A 20,878-nucleotide genomic window follows, 5' to 3' on the forward strand; every position below is an offset into this window, starting at 1 on the left:
TACATTTATTCCTTATATTTTCTCCAATTTACCAAGATTGCTCTGACTTTTGATTTATAATCTTCCTAACAGATGCTGCCTCTCCCTGTCAATATCTGTAAGCTTACTGATCTTTATCTTTTTCAACTTATCTGATATCAGCTGATCAGATCAACTGATATCTCTGGTCTATTTTTTGGAAACTACACAGCATTCCGGTCATGGCATTCTTTTGCCCTGCTGGCCATCTTGCATAAATACTTATCACATTGTAAGACAGTGCGAACAAATATATAACCTAGCACTATTGTTGAACAAACTATTCAAACTGCACTTTCAACTATAAACGTTCTATTGGGAGTGAATCACTATGGTTCTCTTTCAGTAATTATGCAGTTATAGTTTAATAAAGGCCAAGAGGAATGGTTCTTAACCTGGAGTCCATGGGTTCATGAAATGATTCATCAATCTTCTGAAGCCATATGCAAAAATTATGTGTAAGTACACATGTATATTGCACTGGTGAGCAAATATAAGTCATTTTGTTAGTAATTCTCCCACACTAAAAAAAAAAATATCTTTGTCCCAAGAATAGCAGAAGCTCTCAATAAATGGGCCAAAGAGAATATCATATCAGACACTTCTTATGTGCTCCTAGGTGGAAAATGATAAACAGCTCTGGATGGTCAAGAAACATATTTATTAATGGGGTCAATTCAAGGAGACTTTAGAGTTATATTAATGCCAATTTTCCCCAGGTGTCAGGGAATGAGACTGAATCTGCAAGGTACTGTTCCTGCAACCCATTCTGTCTAGTACTGAATTTTCTCATCATTAGAGCACCTGTAACTGTACTCCACAAAACAGACTATCATATCTTCCTTCCCTCTGGGTGGGGGGGAATTGTATTGGCTTTTTCCAATCATCCATTTTCAATCCACCTAAAATTCTCAATATTACTAGGTAGTTCACTTCAATAATAGCAAAGTATTTTTTTTTAAGATTTTATTTATTTATTTTCAGAGAGAGGGGAAGGGAGGGAGAAAGATTGATTTGTGAGAGACACATGGATCAGTTGCCTTTCAACGCCCTCAACTGGGGACCTGGCCCCAACCCAGGCATGTGCCCTGAACAGGAATCGAACCGACAACCTTTTGGTTCACAGGATCATAGGCCGGCTCTTAGTCCACTGAGCCACACCAGCCAAAGCGATAATAGTAGAGCTCTTATTAGTGATAATGCTTAGAGTATTAAGTGTTGTAGTTAATGTTTCTGTTTAAATAAAGGATAATTAGTAACTGACTATGTGATCAGTTTTTGGAACTAGAGTACAGGTTTTGCTTGCCAAGAACACTTTGGAGAACCATCTTCCTATGTTAGTGCATAGGGCTGAGGGAGGCCAAGTACTCCCATCCCCTCCCCCCTGTGCATTCATGTACACACACGCACCATCTCTACTCAAGGCTGGACATGAGACCCAAGCCAGACCAATCGGAATCCATCAAGAAAGAGGCCATTCATTTCGTCAGGATCAGTAACTAATGAAAATGCAAGCCCAAAATGATACGGGCCATATAGCTCCCGGAACCAAAGTTGAACAAGAAGAGAAAAGCTCCAATGGATGGAAAGAGAGAGAAATGTGTGACACTACCATTTGAAACCTGGAATCTAGCCAAGCCTGAGGTTTACCCCTTGAACTTCTCCCATTTTGTGAGCCAAGAGATTTGGTTTTGTTTAAGCTAATACGAGATGGTTTTCTGTGCTGTTTACAAACCAAGAGTTCTGACTAATCACATTAAATTCTCTTATGGCCATCATGTAATTTTATTAATGAAAGGAATAATTAATTTCTAAGTATTCCCACCCCATGTTCTCCAAACATTATTTGGTATGTCCAGAAAAACACTTACCACAACCTACTTTCCAGTGAGATCTTGGCTGTTTCTAGACCGGGTGTCTCAAAGGATGAGAATTTTCTTATTCTTGCCCTGACCACATATCCAGGACTACCCTTTGGCAGAATCAAGACCTTAAAAACGCTTGTTGAATAAAAGTTGGTATTGAACACAGCGTGTATATGAGCTTGTATTTATTAGTGAGAAGCATCGAAGTGAAGTATGACAGGGTCTCTGCTTAGGCAGGCTCACACTAGACTTTCCGTATACCTCGGTGCATTTTATTGTGTGTCAATTTCATCAGTGCAACAAGGCACTCCCATTTTTATTAGGATTAAGTGCTATTTTTTTATTGTGACTTTCTATACAATGACAGTTGGTTGGAGCACCATCCCATTAACCGAAAGACTGCTGGTCTGATTCCCCAGCCGGACACAGGCCTAGGTTGCGGGTTTGGTCCTCGGTCAGGGCACATGTGAGATCTCAGCAACCAATCAATGTTTCTCTCTCTCTTCCTCCCTTTCCCTCTGTCTCAAAATAAAAATTAAAAAATCAATAAGCATGTTCTCGGGTGAGGATAAAAGTATATATAAAATTTATTATTTTAACCATTTTTAAATATACTGTTAAGTGGCATTAAGTATATTCGCACAGTTATACAGCCATCACTACTATCCATCTCTAGGACTTTTTTTTAATAGATTACAGGGAGTTTAGTTAATAGAATTGGTATTTCATTTACTTATTTACAGGTAGCAGCGGATTTCTCTTTTAAAATTCTCCATATTTTCTCTTAAAATAGTCTCTCTTTCCTCTCTTGAACAAAGGATCAGGGAAGGCACTCACTCATTTATTTATTTATTTATTTTATCAACTTATTTTAGAGAGAGAGAGTAGAAGAAGAGGTGGGGGGGAGAGAGAGGGAGGGGGAGAGAAGGAAGGAGGGAGAGGGAGAGATAGACAGACAGATAGACATCAATTTGTTCCTCTTATTTATGTGTTCATGGGTTGATTCTTGCATGTGCCCTGACCGAGAATCAAACCTGCAACTCTGGCACATTGGGATGATGCTCTAATCAACTCAGCTACCCGAATGAGGCAGGGCACCCCCTCTTAAAATCAAGCAGTTGTAACATCAACTAAGAATAATATGACAAACGTTTGTCATTTTTCCTTCACGAAAGGCCCTGAGTAACTCGGAGTTAGCATGCTCACCATCAGTTACGTGTCTGGAAGAGACCAACTGCACAGGGGTTCTGGCCTATTCACGAAAACTTAAGTCATTTTCCCCATTAAATAAAACATTGCTTTTTTAAAAAACTTGTAACTTCTACTGTCCTTAAAACCCTCATAATTATTTCCGCTTGGGTAGAATTGGCAAGAATTAATTTTTTTTTAAAGCAGATTTCATCAGTGTTATGAAACCACACAGGCTAGGCCATGTTCACAGTTAAGATTTCTATTCTTTACTTCTTCCGTTCTAAGGTACTGGCAACAAATCCATCCTTCAGAAAAGGCACAGTTCACACAATTACACTCTATTATAAAATATCTCTGGCTTTTTAAATGAACATTAGCTCAAAAATAGGGGGGCACCAGCTAAATGGAACCACCCATGGAGTTAAATGTTTCAGAAGTCATGCAAATTAAGAGCTATCAGCTTTAGATTTTCACCATGAAAGGTTGCTGAGGTTATAACTCCTCCTTCCCTACTCTAGGTAGGCATCTGTTAATTTCTTTGGTTCCCTAAAAAGTTAAGGGGGGAGGGAAATTATTGTTTTCACCTGAATCATAGCAACCAACACCAAAATACAGGGCCCATGTCCAGAAAATTATCATATTTCTACCACATATAGAAAACTCAAAATCCTTCCAACAGTCCCAAAGGAATACCTCAATGTACACTTAACGTCAATTGGGTTTGAAAATAACAGAGAAATGAAAAAATTTTGAAATTATAGGACCATAAATTCTTCACTCATACCTTCACGTTGCCAAAAACAAAAGTCTTCCTTAACATAACCTCCATTTTAAAAATACAGTGAGCAGCCAAATTGGAATAAATTAAAGAATATCTGCTCCCGTTAGATCCTGACATTCCCAAACTTGTCATTTGGAATCTCTTCTCAAACTTATCAGAAAAACAATATGTCTTAGGTAATTACCAACTCTATCATGTGATGGAAGAAAAGCAGCACAATTTCACTTTGGGAAGAGCACGATGAATTCAAACACTAATTATTGAAGGACACAATTAATGGGCTTCCAAGCGCGCTGAGATGCTGTCCCCTTCTTTCCGTGTATGCGTATCAGAGTTCCTTACGTCACTATTTCTGATTCATTTGTATAATCTTTCACCAGTTTGCTTTCCAACTTTGTCAAACCAGGATTTGGTTCTTCCTGTTCCATTTCCTGGGGATATTTCTTTTTCCATAGTCTAATAAAAAGTTCTATTTTGGTATCAAAATTATCAAGCTTTACCTTAATCCAAATAACAAAACTCTCTGGCTTCTTTTTTTCTTAAGAGTCACCATGATGCTTAAATTTTCTCCTTATTCCTACGAGACTGCGTTTTTCTTCCCTCCTGCTTCTTGGCAACCTACTTTTTGTGGGCTGTTAACAGACATGGCTTAGAGGAATAGTGGGAAAGGAGCAAGCTTTGGGGCAGATAACCTGGCATGCAGTTTTCTTCCTTAAACATGTCGCTAATATCTACCCCTTGCCCCCCATTCCAAGCCCTCAGGCCCTTGTCCTCAGCCCGAGTCACCAACATGGTAGCCCCTCAGCTGCTTTTCTTGTTTGTCACTTTTCAGTCTCCCTTACCAGGCTGACCTTCCTGCCAGTTCATGTTGGTCCTTAGTTAAAAAAAATAAAATAAAATTAATAGGGCTATATTAAAGGTGCCCAAAACGTCCTTTTTTGCATTCACAGATTTCTATAATCTAGTTTTCCCCAACAACCGCTCTGAGCAGGAAGCCCTCCTGAACGGGCTTTGCCTGCCCTCTGTCCACACACCTGACCTGTGCTATTACCTATCCCTATAATACCTCTCTTCTTCACGAAACACCACCAACCTGCCAATGTCAACAGAAATCTCACCTCCCACCAGAAGCTTTCCTTGCGATTCTAGCCCACACAGAACACCTCCTGCTCTAATCTTTGGAAACAGGTTTTACCTGCATCACATGACCAGACGCATCATTAGGAAACTGACCACAAAAAAAGGCTGTATACACTCGCATGAGCCATTCACCCGTAGATGGGAACAGTGGGCACACTTGGTTTGCTTCATATGCATTTGGTGTGTTGACCTGCATTAAGAAGACAGTAGGGACTAACCAATTGAAAACTTGCCTATGATTTTTCCATCTGTCGATCCTGGACACGGACAACGGGGCAGGGAGTGTCTGTGGGAGCAGGGGCTGGGGAAGTGGAGAGCAATGGGGGAACATTGGGACAACTGTAATAGAACAATAAAAAAAAATTAAAAAGAAAAAATATTTAATTGCCTATCAGAAAAAATGCTGAATATTAAGTAGCTATTTTTCTTTTAGTTCAAGTCATCGATCAAAAAGCTTATATTAAAATACACTGATATCATAACTCAAAAGAGGAAAATAACCCAATAAAAATGATTGAGAGAGTTAATGAGCATGAAAAGATGGCACGCGGATGGCAAGTAAGTGCATGAGAAGATGCTTCGTACCATTTAGGCATGAGACAAATGCCAGTTTGAACTGTAACGAGATATCATTGTACAGCTCTTAGAATGTCTGAATTAAAAAATAGACTCTCTCAAGTGTTGGCAAGGATGCAATCGAGCTAGAAGTCTCACTCGCTGCTGGTGCAAATGTAAAATGGTACATTTTGGAGAACAGTTTGGTAATTTCTTAGAAATTAAACCTACCCCTACCCTAAGATCTAGCTATTCCACTCGTATGTGTTTACTGAAGAAAAAATAAAGCATGTGTCCATACAGAGATTTGCAGGCAAAATTTACAAAGTGTTATCTGTCATAGCCAAAAAGTGTTATCTGTCATAGCCAAAACTGAAAACAACCCCAGTGTCCATCAACAGGGAAAGAGATGAACAAACCATAGTATACCAGATAATGGGATTCTGCTCAGCACCAAAAAGAAACTAAGTACTGTTACATGTAACAACATAGATGAATCTCAAATGCTTTATGTCAAATGAAAGAAGCCATAATCAAAAGGCTACCTAAAGTATAATTCCATTTATATGACAATCTAGGGAAAAAAACAGAACTATAAGTTTGGGGAACATATAAAAGGTCACTAAGGTGGAGAGGAGGAGAGGGGTTGGCTATGCGTGATAGGGAAGCCCAAGGGAATCTGGTGGGTGATAGAGCTGTTTTATATCTTAAATAGGTGATGACCACATGACTATGCATTTGCTAAAACTCAGAGACCTGTACACCTAAAAGAGTGAATTTTAAAGCTTGTAAATTAAAAATAAATGACCTCACAATACAGGCTAAGCTATGTCACCATTTAGCTTGGCATACACCATTACAAACTATTATGTGAGATTAGAAAAAGCAAGGACAGCATTTGTTGATTATTTTGTGATAATCCTGAAAATATGCAGATTGAAGTCATAACAATTTTTTTGCTAGAACTCTGTTATTTAAAAATTTTATTAATCTTACAAAACCACCTACACATACCTAATCATCCCAGACATATATCCACCCCTGAGTCCCTCTGCTAACCAGTTCATTCATTCATTCATTCATTCATTCATTCATTCAGGATTTACTGAACATCAAAATGTACCTGGCAAATGTATACTGGTAAAGAGGACACGTAAGGTCCCTGCTCTCAGGAAGTTTCCATTCTAATTAGGGGAGGTAAAGTAAACAAAGGTAATTTCAATAGGCATGTGCTATGAAGATAACAAAAGAGGGTAATGTGTTCGAAGGTGGGGCTGTACCCACTTTAAACAGAATGGTTAAGGAAGACCTCTTCAAAAGAGTGATATTTGAGTTAATCATAAGTGACAAGAAGGGGCAGTATACCAAAATCTGGAGGCAGAGGGAACAGTAAGTACAGAGGCCCCCAGGGAAAAGGGGGGGCTTGATTCGTCTGAGCCACAGAACGGTCAGTATGGGGAATGAGCCAGCAGGAAACAGATACTAAACAAGGTGTGCAGGGAGGGGCCTGATAAGTTAGTATTTTACAGACCCTGAGTTTTTCTACTTTATGCTGCTTGCAGCCAGAGGACTTTATATCAGCCACATCATCAGATTCATGGTTTTGAAGGATCCATGTGGCTGCCTGTTTTTTTAGGACACTTTTCTTCTCTAACTCAAGTATTTGTTCCTTCATGTGTCTGAGCTATGTGGTCTTAGGAAAATCAAATATGTACTTCCTAATCCTCAGTTTTCTTATCTGTACACTGGGACACTACGTGCCATCAACTGCTTACATGTATTGGTTCAATCTGGCAGTGAATTTCTGACTCTAAGGCTAACTGAAGTCTTCCTAGGCCACTGCCCCCATCAATGATCTTGACTCCCTCTTACATTTTCAATGTCAGTTTCAGTCCTGGTCCATTGCCTCTTCATATCTTCCCCATCCAACAGACCCTGCTGTTTCTCTGCGTGGCCATCTCTTCCCTCACCCCTTTCTCTTGACCACCAAACACATGCCTCCCAGGAGCAAACACTGTGTTCACCACCCCCAAGTGTTGTCCCTTTACTGGGACAACTGGCAACACCAGAATGATGTCTACGAAGTAGATGTTCATTTTTTGACTGTGATGGTTTTATTGTGGTTACATGGGAGAACATCCTTATTTATGATTCTTTTTAATAGACTTTCATTTCTTTTTTTTATGTGATTATTTGAAAATAAAGTTCTTATACAAAAAGCCATTCCTACAAAGGCTTCTTCTGTAATACCGCACAGCTGTCCCCGTTTCCATTACCCTGACATCCTGCTCCAGAGAAGCAGGTTCCCATCCTCCTGTGCTGTAGCCGTACCTTCTCAACAAGGCTCTTTCTGCTCTGATCCACCCCACCACCACTGCCTAATTAAGGTTTTTCCAAAGTGCACTTGAGCTCATGCCATTTCCCGTTCCAGCATTTCAATAGCTCCTCATTATCTACCAAATTAAGTACAAATTTCTTAGCGTGACTTTCAAGTTTTATTCCCTTTTAGTTCCAACGAACCTCTTTCAGGCTTTCTTCCCTTCAAAACCCCCCATACCATGGCAAACCTCACAACAGGGCTGGACCACACTCCGTGTTTTTCTGCCCATCTCCAAGGTTCTGCTCACATAACTCACATAACCAGCAACTGTTCATGCCCCCTGCAAATTTTCCAAGACTAAGTATAAACACCAACTCTGACCACTGCCAACCCCCCTCCATCTTCCCATTTTCCAAGATGTGCCTAGATAATCTTTGCCTGTCAGAACATCCAAAGTTGATTTGGCCCATTAGAAGCATTTCATTCTGTTTTAGGTGGCAATTTTTGTATATTTGTCTAAACAACTCCTAATATATAGGGTAGGGCAAAAGTAGGTTTAAATGTTGTGAGTAGCAAAACACAGCTTATTCTTGTATTATTTTCCATACAAACAACTGTAAACCTACTTTTGCCCCAGGCTGCCTAAGGTGAGGTTACATACCAATGAAGTAGTCATCATTAATAAAGTTAAGTTATAGCCACAGTAATGAATTCAGATCCTCAGTTTTTAACTCTCTCGCTAGAGTATTAACTTTTTAAGTACTCAAATTACCTTTTGTTTGTCATCAATCCTTCCTGAGACCAGAGCTTTCTATTTCTTGCATAAAATACAAGCAATTTCTACCTCTTATCTACATAGAAGTTTTGGCCTTGGTCATATCACTACCATACACACAGAGGTTAACAGAATACCAATTAAGTAATACACATGTATATGTAATTACATTTTATTGGGTTAACCGAAAAGTCTGTTAGGTTTTTTCCATAAAATAAAAGCCACATTTTTTATTATCACTAATAGTTTTATTGCTTTGGATATTCTGAGTATTTCGGCTGTCTCCTGCTATTGGCTTCCTAGCAGGTAGAGGCCAGAGGTGCTGCTAAACATCTTCCGATGTGTAAGACGGCCCCATAGCAAAGAATTATTTGGCCAAAATATCAAGAGTATCAAGAAACTTCTCATACCACTTTTGACATGTTTGATCAGTCCGTCACAGCACTTTCTCCATACACTGCACAAATCTTTTGCATTTCAGTTGCATTTTTACCTTTCTTGAAATAATAAAGCATAATACGCCAAAAATGCTGCACATTTTCTTCTATCTTCACTATTAAAATGGCTTCACAGAAAGTCACCAATTTTGATATATACTTTTTAAATGTACGCTGATATGACAGCTGTCACAATACAATCTAATGAAAGTGTTTTGAATGAAGTTAAAGACAACTAAGCACTACTAGGGCCATAGTATGGAAAAAAACATAACAAACTTTTTGGCTAACCCAATAACTTCATCGTTATTGTACTGTAAAGAACAAAATAAAACTTATAAAATTGAAAACAAAGCCTGTACTTGTCAAGTTTAAAACTAGAAACACTAAAATTTACCATTAAGACATTATCCATTTAACATGCTTGATTTTCCTGGACTTTCATTAATAAATTTTGGAAAGCAGTCCACAAAAATATACAATTTAATGGCTATGTTTAAGCATAATCAAGAAGCCAGTATTATCCTCTTGATTTGAATTTAGTAAATAAAATTATAAATTATTAGCAGCAGAGCTGAAATTTTATCAGTAGATGAGTGATATGAACCAAAAGCAACAGTTGAAAGCCTAAGGGGAAAAAGTATTATTTCAGAGAAACAAATTAATGACATTGAAGCATGAGGGAAATGAAGTGTTACTCCCAAATTACGGTGATCCACATAACATCTGCTATCACTCTGAACGTTACAAGAATAGAGAAGTTCAGACATATCCAGAACTTCAATTTTGCAAAAGGCATCAAATCAATAAACAATAAATCTCCAGATCCCAGTTCAGCATGTCACTAGTATGGAAACTGCCTTAAGTTGAATACTTTGAGTTGACTTAACTGAAATCATGACTTTAATCAACTTTAAGGTATGAAGTAAACAGTTCAAAACATAATAATTCTTTAGATGGTAAAAAGGGTGAATGTACTAACATATAAATCTAGGATACTTGCAATGGTAAAAGCAAAATGTATAAAAGCTCACTATAATAGTGATTTATAGATTAAAAATGACTATGTTTTTTCATTTTTTTTGTTTTTGTTTTAAATAAAATTACCACCAGAAATACCATAGATGAATAAAAGTGAATGAATCATCAGGAGAACCAAGTTTCATTTGAAGATCATTTCTAAAAATATTTAGAATTCTAACCTGGAGGAATCAAAATATTATGAGACAAATAAGAAAAAGAAAGTTCCATGTTCTCATTTTTAAATGACCTAAGTAATTCTGTAATGGATTTATTTTTTATAGTAAGCATCAATAATCAATCAATCTCTTCCCTGGCCCCCAAATCCGTCATTCTTTCATCCTTTGCATTATGAAGAGATATTTACATCTCAAGGGTTTACTCATAAAGTTTACTAGAGACAGGGCCTACTCTGTAACAAACTCCTTGAATTCTGAATGTTCTGGTTTATTACAGAAAATGAGTTTCAAAAAAATCTAGGGAAAATTGAAAAATAACTGTAGATTGTTAACTAAATTGTTTCATTTCATCATGGAAAAAAATATAGCATATATTATGATAAGTTCCCTGACTGCTTGTCTTGAAACCTATGCAGGATACGCCCTTTGAAATAGTGAACTTTATATTCAAAAGTCTAAGTCTATGTTAGCACTGTGTTATGATGCTATCAAGTGCTTACCATTATCACCATAAACACCCAATGTTATGTCAACAGAAAAAACCCTGTTTCCAAAAGGAATGGTGTAAATTAATAGAACAAGAAATTCATAGTAAGTGTCAAATTTTGCAAAAGGAAAGATCTGATTTTATAAACTCTGCTTTTCAAAGTAAAATAATAGGTCACGCCTACTCACTTACTTTTAAATGGTAAATGACTTTTCTATCCCGACAACCCTGGAAACTACAGAGCTAGACTTGTAATTAAAATATACTTGAAACCACATTACAAATATGTGAAACCACATTAGCAAATATGTCAAGGGATTCAGATCTTTAGAAGCATCTTGTTGTCTTTAAAATACAGACACTGAGGCTGCAAGAAGTTGTGACTCACTCAAGATTAGTTTTGTTTGTGCCCGGCTGACAGGGAACTCCAATCTACATGACACAACGAAGTCCAGTGTCCAACCTAAGAGCTTTGCATTCAGCTTTTGTCATAATTTACAATGCGGCGCTTGGACAATCCATTCACTGGAAATTATTAACATGACTTTCATCACCCCTTTCACAGAATGCCCAGAGCCTGAAAAAATGGCAACACACACTTCCCAGCCATTACTCATTTTTATCAGCTTGAAAAATTAATCTAGATGAGAATCATTTTTCTTATTTGAATAGGGCACTCCTTCCTCAGCATAACAGTCAGTAAGGCTAACACAAACAAAGTAATATCTTTCTTCTTTGTTGACTACCAATGGGTGTATAGAATAGCATAGACCAGCAATTCTCAATGTTTGGGAAGAGCTTCGGTTTATATGAATTACATATACTGACATTATATATATTAACTACTACAATACCAGCATATATGTGAACAAAACGAACCTCCTCTGACTACATTAATACATATAAAGAGAATTTTGGAACACTCAAGCAGAGACAGCAGACAACACAGCCAGTGCCCACAAATACAGGGTAAGCTCAAGGTCACTGATTCACATTAATATGTTTAAGGCTGGACCATCAGGACGTGATTCATGAGTCAATAGCCTTCAAAACTGAAAAAGCATAAACAAATATAGTAGCAAATGTATCATGCCTAATCACACTTTTTTGAAATCAAAGTAGAATTTAACCATAAGAATTATCAATAAATATTTATTTTAACTGTGTACATAATACTTCTTTAAAATTGTTTTGTCTTGCCATGACTGGTATGGCTCAGTGGGTTGAGCATCATCCCACAAACTGAAAGGTCGCCAGTTCACATCCTGGTCAGGGCACACACCTAAGTCATGGGCCAGGTCCCCAGTTGGGGGCGTGCGACAGGCATCTGATCTTTCTCTCCCTTTCTCCCTCCCTTCCCCTCTCTCTAAAAATAAATAAAATCTTTAAAATTATTTTATTAAATTTCACATAATGAAGAGAAAGGAAATTAAAGAAATGGAAACTAAAGATTGTGAAAACACTTAAGATTGAATTAATTTAACAGTCATGGCTAAAATGTACATGATGTATATTACATACCAAGTGATATTCAAAGTGCTTCTCATAAATTAACTCAATTGTTTTCACTGCCTTTGAGATGGGTATTATTTAATCCCCATTTTACAGATAAGAGCACTACAGCCAAGAGAGGTGATGGGATGTGCACAGGAATGTGAAGCAATTGAATGGCACAGCTGGGATTTCACCAGGGCTGCCTTGCTTTTGACTACCAGGCTACACTCCCTCACACTAACTCAATGAAGACAGCATCCCTTCCCAAACTATTGACATTATGTACCGATTTCCTCCTGTACGTGTATAAGAGTGCTCTAACAGTAGAACACACATTGGGTTTGGTTTTGATGAAAAAGCGACCTCCTGACACACGTTAAGAGTTTAGAATTTGAGAGGCAGGGCTAAAAATGATGGAAGAGCTCATGTTGTTGAAAACTGGAAGAACATATCTTTTATGGAATATTTGCTTCCATATAAGCAAGAAGAGTCAGGTTGGAGTCAATGACGAGGAAAAAAATGCACAAATTAAAGTTTTTACTCTTGGTTTAGAAAAAAAAAATAGGAGAAAGATCTAGGAATACACATAAACACTTGAGTCTGGACATATTACCCACAAAATCAGTTTTTAAGGACAATATCCATATATTCCTATATGCCAAAGGAATTAACTATATCTAAGAAATCTATCTTTTATATGTCCAATAAAGTGAACATGTATTACAACCATGTAATAAAAACAGTACTGAAGCAAAGTCCAATGCAAGTATTTATTATATAACTGAGAACCACCCTTTAGTCATATCTAAAACCTCTTCCTTGTTTTTCTAAATATATACAGTATGCTATCTGCAATGAGGAGAGCCAAGAGATATTTTACAGTAAGTTATGTATGTCTTCTTGCAGTTATAAATATACCAATTCAAAACTACAGTGACATATTTTACTTCCAACTTGAGTAAGAAAGCAAGACTGTCCACTTAGTGATGTTAGCTGTGCTCAGTCTTTAAAAGCCCTCAACAGTTAAGGAAATGATTTATTTGTATTAAAAACCACAACTTATACACAATTAACCTAACTAGGAAAGGACAAAGAGTAGGGAGCTTGTGGGTAACAGATTTGGGGTTCAGTTTCATTTTTTCACAGCCAATGAAGTGATTAATAAAGAAAGGTTTAAAAGGGGGGGAGAAAGATTAAAACCACAAAGAAAGTAATTTAAAGCAATTTTAGTGAACCAGCATACAGCTCGAGAAAAAAGAACCTGGCACTACTCTGTTAAAGTAAACATAGTAGCAGGCAGCAGAAAATAAACTTTTTCCAAATACCTACAACAGACAGCACAGGGCCGGGGGTGAAATACCTGTATACAGGCTCCTTAAAAACCAACACAAATATTTTCTAAGAGATTTTAAGAACTTTTTATTCCTCTATTTAAAAAAAAGTAGTAACAGTATACCAACACGCAGCCAGGGAACACTAAATGACCATCCTGAAAATATAAACAAAACAGTAAACTGAAATGGGTTTAACTTTTCATCTGTAAATGTAATGCTAACCTTCCATATTTTATAAAGCCACAATCTTCAAAAATGGAGGAAAAGCCAACTTACCTTGATACATTTTCTGGAATGTACTCTAGGACCGGATATCCATCACTTCTTCTAGACGACAGGTCACCGTGCGACTTCCACGACTCCACTAATGTATTGACAGGAGGAAAGGAACTCAGGTGTTGGAAAGATTGGTCTCTGGCCGCTCGTGACAAAGATATTGTACCTTGAGCACCAATCCGATAGTGAAAGGACTGTCCACCTGAATTCACACCAACAATGGCAGATGAAGGGATGCTGGCCTCTGGAAAATAGCTCCCGTCCTCCGGTTCTTGTTTAATCCCCATGGGGAAGCCGCTGCCTTCACAGTTACCATCAAAGCCTGGCACAGGCGGTCCTAAAATTCCCGATAGAGAATAATAGTCTTTATCATCCATAAAGGAAAAATAGGAGCTGTCCATCAAGGGAAACGGGTTCACTGTCGGATTCCCTTTGAAAGAGGCGCCTGAACACGAAAGCTTGGTTGATTCTTGTTTGATTGGTACTGAGAAGGGGGAATCGGAATTTATTTTGCTGTTTCCCCTTAGACACGAGCTGCTAAAAACTCCGTCTGGCTCTGGTTTTATATACTGGACAATGTTGAGCTGGCCAGCCACGCCGTTGGAGATGGCGTTCTCCACTTCCTCAGTCTTGGGAAAGAGGACCTCCTGAGCACCTTTCTCCTGTGTGTCTGGACTGGGGACCGCGTCTCGGGGCACACTGGGTCCCGCGGGGGTGCCGGCAGCCGTGTAGCTGAAGGCATTGTTCACGGGGCTGCAGAGCGACCCCACGGTGCTAGCGGCCGGGCTGGAAAGCGTGGATCTGTTATTCGTGTTGGAAGGGCTGGACACAGAGCACCTTGAGTGGTTGATAGTTGCTGGGCTGGACACGGCGGATCGCAGAGTGACGTTCGGGCTGGAGACTGGAGACTTTACACTGCAGTGACTCGGAGGGCTGGAAATCGGGGATTTCATGCTACTTAATGGACTGGAGAGAGGGGAGCCCACGTTGCTGGCATGGGCTGGGCTGTGGGACCTGGAGCCGCGATTCTCGACATTTGGGGAGCCCGTCAGGGGAGTGCCCTGGGTGATGGGGCTGTGCACTGTGAAATTGCCGAAGCTGGCCGAGGTGGAGGACACGGAGCTAACTCCCGCGGGGCTGCACACCGCAGACGTCATGTTCAGAGGGCTGCACACAGACACGCTCTTCTCGTGGCACAGGATGGGGCTTTTAACAATGGCCCGCATGACCCCACCGTTCACAGAGTTCCCCGAGTCAGACATAAATGATCTCAAGGGCCTGCTCATACCTAGAGTGGAAGGACAATGGCCATTCTCTTTGTAAAATTTTACCAGTTGTTCAACATTTTGATAAATCTTCGCTGGACTCATGCTTCCTTGTTGGTTCTGCGGATCATAGGTGTAGTCTGCATCTCGTATGGAATCCATGTATAAACCCATGGACTCAGCTACCGTGGCTGAAAGTTCCTTAGATTCCAGCTCGGTTTTCACGTCAGATGTTAAAATCCCAGCCCGATTATTATCTTGCTGAAGGCAAGGGAGTAGTTCGTGTTTTTCTTTGCTGCTTCCTTGAGTACTGTTGTTTGGAATAGCGCCGGAAACACAGCTTACATTGACAATCTCCATGTAGTTATTCTCATCGGTCCTCTCTGTAGGTCTCAGGGAAGAACGATCCACAGCCTGAGAAACTTGACCCCACCGTCTTTCCATATCTAGACCGTCGGGGACACTGTGGTAGCCTTTGGTCTCCATAGCTAACAAATAAATTTATATTAAAAATTTTAATTAGTCATTTTTAGCAATATTACTCTAAAAGACATTCTAAAATGCCATTTACTAAGCCAACAATTTTCAAACACTGTGTCCCAAGAACATTTAAAATAGGTGATACCTGACTAGTTAGCCAGGAGCACAGACCTCTTTTCCTTTAGACTGTCAAATAAGAAAAATGATAATAGCCAACACGACAATAGCTGTCCTGTATAAATGAATAAAAATTATATCTATTTTTTGTAGTCAGACTGGCCAAAAATATAATATTTTCTTGGTGTGCTGTGAAATTTCAGTAATTAGTTTATGTGTGCCATGAGATGAAAAAGGTTGAAAATCGCTATACTAAGCTATAAGTACATAGTCTGCTTATTATAAGCAAGACTCCTAGTTATATTAAAATTGTTACCTGTTTAGGTGCTGATAAAACAGAGCATTGACTATAACTTGTGCAGATACCAGACTATAATAAGCAATCATGTAAAACTACATTATATCCAAATAAATGTAACATTTCTATAAAACAGCCTTTAGAGTTTGCAAAGAAGGTTTACAAATATTAACTTATTTAATATTCAAAGTAATCCTGGGTAACAGGAAACAAAGAGGAAACTGAGGACTTAGGTAGGTCACTTGCTTAGCATCAAGGACATAGTAAATGACAAAGGCAGGTTTAAAACTTCGTCTTCTCAAAGCCTTTGGAATCCTTTGTGGTATAGGGAAGTTGCTTCCCATTATCTAAGGCATAGCTTTATTAAAAACAATAAGGAAATGCAATTAATGTTACCATTTCCCAATATGAAGTTATCGAGTGAATTACCACAGGAAAAACAATTTAAGAATTATTTTAAAAACAATAAGATTTTCTCAAAATGTAGTAGTGATCCAAATCATTGTCAATTCTAAAAGTTAGAGATCCATATTTCCTAATTAAAATGGTTCGTAGCACAAAGAGGCTATGCCAGGAATGACAGTACTCCGCTCTGTACTTCAGTACTGGTGAGGACCTGGACATACACTCTGACCTAGTGTTACCTCTGCTAAAAAAGATGCCCAACAGACAAGACAATTTCATTCCCAACAGTAAATGGAGGAAGTTCGAGATGGGTTCTGACACCTTACTCGTTCATTCACTCAACAAATATTTACCAAGTGTGGGTTACATCCTGGGCCTACAATCAGTCACTGAATCTACAGTGATAAGCAAAACAGGCATAGTTCGCGTCTTCAGGAAGCCCAGAGGATTGCTGGAAGCATGTAATAATATCCATTGGCTCTCTCTCTCTATTTCATGACAGAATAATTGTAAAGGGTTGTATTTATATAATTCTTGCATTACATAATTCAATGCAATATTGTAAGCCTCTCACACACAGTAACTTATTTAGCATTATTTACCTTAAAGATTGATAAAAGTATTATAGAAATGATACAGCAGGGAAACTGAGGCACAGGCACACGGCTAAGTGGCAGAGCTGGAATTTGTCCCATGTCCCACTTTACACCAAGGTTATATCAACCTGGGCACTACTTACATTTTGGGCCTGATGAATCTTTGTGTGGAGGTCTGTCCCATGCACTGAGAGATGCTTAGCACATCCCTGACCACCCCCCACTAGGTGCCAGTAGCAGTCTCCATCCACAGCTATGACAATCAAAATGTCTCCAGACATTGCTAAATGTTCTTGGGGGGCAGGGGTGAAAATAACCCACCACCCCACTGAGAACCACCACAGTAAAGAAAATTAACCTATTCTCAGTAAAAATCTTATTTGTACATTCTAATATATAGGACTCCTAAAATTATTATGCTTTTTTTTTCAAATACTTTGGTTGTATAAACAGGCTATGACCCAGATAAAAGTCCTGATCTTAAAGATGCCATTTCTGCAGTTCGGTACACAAATATTACTTTCAACTTCTCATCCTTCTCCCCCCTTTTCCACTCATACCACCCCCTCCCTACCTTCCCCTCATTAAAGAGAGACTAGTTAGTCCTTTTGCTACAGAACTTATGTTAATTAACAAAGGAAAATAATAATGATTCTACTAAATAAATTGGCAATAACTACCACAAGACCCTACTATGAAATTACCTGCATATTGTAATTACCTCTAACTTTTCTGTATTCTACACTGGAATTTAAAGTCTCAGAAGGCAGAAACTTTATAAATTTCACCACTGCATCGCAAGCTGACAGATTAGTGCAATTTAAACACTTTGAACTATTATAATATAATCAATACTCAATAATTTGTGACCAATGAAACCTATAAATTATGCAGTCTACTTTTACTTAAAGAGCATTATACTATAAATTCCTAATCACAGATCAATCACAAAACACTGGAAAATAAATCAAATTACAGAGGCTGAGGATGACGTGGTTATCTGGTAACTCCAGTCAAAAAAAAAAAAAAAAAAAGCAAAAAACAGAAAAACACAGTAGTGTGAATAAAAGGCAAATACAATATAGTGAAATGGGACCAAAATGGCTACTGTTAGCATTTTCTACTTTACTAAATAACCATTTAGTCATAGCTACAGGTTGAAAAATACCAGTAAATATTATGTGCTTTTTTGACTTCTACCTAAGAATATTATGTCTCCCCCATATGAAACTTGAATGGATGGACATCTAAGGTCTGATGTTTTGGCTCCAATTCATTAACCACCACGAGTAATATGTCTATTTATGTTCAAAACTGAACACCTTCTGTGTTTCACCCCTCTACCTCAACCAAGTCTCCAAGTCCCCGTTCCCTGTTTTGGTAAAATGCCCCACCCTCTACTAAATGCCTGGAAGTCACCCTTGCCTGGGCACCTTTACTTAAGGCCTCTGTAGGCTCACCCTTCCCCATATCCACACCTACAGGCCTCATTCTCTCTCCCCAGGTCCTAGGCAACAGGCTTGTCTTCCCTGAGTCTTGCAGGAGAATTCCCATGCAGATCCATCCTTCGAATTCTCTTTGGGAAAGGATGATCACTTCCTGCATTTTTGAAGGTTCACAGTGTAAATCTGCATGCTAAAAACTCCTGGGCAGCTCCACAGTGCAGAAACCTGTTCCTTTTGAATCCAGCAATCCCTACATAATTGGGCCACTGCACACTTTTTCCACAGAACACCTACTGATATTCCAAGGGACGGTTTTCATCACTCTGCCCTATAGTGGGAATCCTAGCTCAGCTTTGTGAGACTATATGAAGATTCAAAGAGAATCTATATGGCAGATGCAGGCAAGGAAAATCTTAAAGCACTCTACAGGCAAGCATCTCATCAGCTAACAACATGCAGCTGATCACAACTTTCCAAGTCTTGTTTAGCTAGTCCTAAACTCCCTTAACAATAACATAATACAGCCTGCATTCCACTACATTACCGACAGGACTATCATTAAAGAATTTGTAACAGGCTCTGCCGAAATCTAAATTAGCTTTGTTTAAGGTATCCTCTTCATCTACCAACCCAATGCATCTCTCAAAAATAAAAGAGAAAGAAAAGACAAAAAAGAAAAAACAGAGCAAAGGCTGGCAACAGCAAATAGGGAAGAATGGAGGACATCTAGCACCTGCATGGCCAGGTGTTTTTAAAAACAGATTTATTGAAATATTTTATGAATCTCCCTATTATTTTAATTGAGCTTCTCTGTAAAGAAATGGATCAGGATAGAAATTTATTTCCCATATTGTCCAGGAAACCCAGGTTATCCTTTTGGAATTGGCATCATGACCATGGCTTCAACACAATTTCAGTCAACAGGAACTTACTAGTGAATACTAAAAATATTAGTTGGAGAATATGATTCTCATAGAACACACTAACTACCCAGAGGGTAAAGGTAAAGTTTTTGCTACTAACCTATGAGATACTGTATATAAATCTAGCTTATATAAAATGAAACTTGTCTCCCTAACTATGGGGATTACAACAGAGGCTTTCTTCGGACAAAGTCAAAAACCCTTATGACCCTGTAATTTTCATACAAATGGCCTCCCCACAAAACATAAAGGAAATTTTTACATAAATTAAAAAAAAAAACACTGAGAGAAGTTCTACTTTAAGCCATCTATAGGTTCTTAAATACTATTTTTGCAAAGGAAAAATCTGACTTTAAAATTTTATGTCTTATACCCTGTGTTCAATGATCCTTTTCCATAAGGAAGTAGTTGTTGTTGTTGTTTTTTCAGGAATATTAACAAAGACTCCTGCAAATTTGTATTTTATCTGAAAACACTTTCACTTTTAATATTCCCTAAAACATGGTTCTATTTTAAATGCATTGTTTTCTATAGTATTTTACTATAATATGGTATCTGAAAGACCACAATCTTAAGCATTTCACAATTTTCACTAGTTGCACAGTTGTAAGTTTTTTGTATGTAACTATTTTTCTGTCATCCCCACTATAGAACCATTATTACGTTCCCTTCGTTTATAGATGAGGTAAATGATAGAAACCAGCCCAAGGTCACCTAAGAGAGTAGGAGAACCAGTTAGAACTGAGCACACCTGATTTCTATTCACTCACCTAATTCACTGAGCCACCTGATCTTTCCAAAATCCCCAAACAAAACCATTTCTTCTCCCTTAAAGGAAAAAGCTCGCCTTTCGGTTATTTTTAAAAACTTCTCTCCTCAACCATTTCCATGATAGCGTGCCATGGAAGTCAAACATAAAATTAAAAGTTCACAGCAGAACTTCACAGATGGAGAATGCTATTATCATTACTATGTAAATATCATCAATAACAGCAGCTAGAGAAGTGGCAATACAAACGGTAAAGGGCAATTCAGTGCATTGGAAATTCAGCAGTTGCCAAGACTTGTCTGCTAGCAAATAAAAGTTTTCTTAACTTTTATGTAATAACAGTTAAAACCGATGGTGCCACAAACCATTTTTTTTAAAACCTGGTTTAAAAAAAAATTCAGTAGGAAAACCGATCCACGTATATTCAGTAGGAGTGGGAATGCCACCAAGAGAAGCTTCATCCCTTCGCCCCTGCCTTTACAATTCCAACTGATGCCACAGAAAGCAGGCTCTCTCAAGAGTTTCCTGAATGCCAAGGAAAGGGGACTGCAGGAATTTCCAGAGCCCCTTTTATGCAGGATCTATCAGGATCTCTATCTCCTTCCATTGCCCTTAATAAGCTACAGCTACAGCTGAGATTTGAGTGCTTCTGCAAATGATAGGGGAAAGAAATATTATTCAAACGTCCTTTAAAAATTGGACAAGGCA

At 38.4% G+C, this 20,878-nt stretch overlaps 1 protein-coding gene across 2 annotated transcripts in view; it reads right to left on the reverse strand.

The window, feature by feature from the left end:
* The window catches only part of NR3C2 (nuclear receptor subfamily 3 group C member 2), a 300,588-nt gene that overhangs the window by 279,090 nt on the left and 620 nt on the right, over positions 1-20,878 (reverse strand). For both annotated transcript variants that reach the window (XM_090288659.1, XM_090288658.1), the window contains exon 2: positions 13,873-15,625. In XM_090288659.1, the coding sequence (XP_090144785.1) occupies positions 13,873-15,623 (1,751 nt within the window). In that variant the 5' untranslated portion in view covers positions 15,624-15,625. The remainder of the gene's footprint in view (positions 1-13,872; positions 15,626-20,878) is intronic.

This window comes from Furipterus horrens, unplaced genomic scaffold, assembly GCF_987537825.1.
Source record: "Furipterus horrens unplaced genomic scaffold, mFurHor1.1.pri manual_scaffold_10, whole genome shotgun sequence".
In the NCBI taxonomy this organism is placed as follows: domain Eukaryota; kingdom Metazoa; phylum Chordata; class Mammalia; order Chiroptera; family Furipteridae; genus Furipterus; species Furipterus horrens.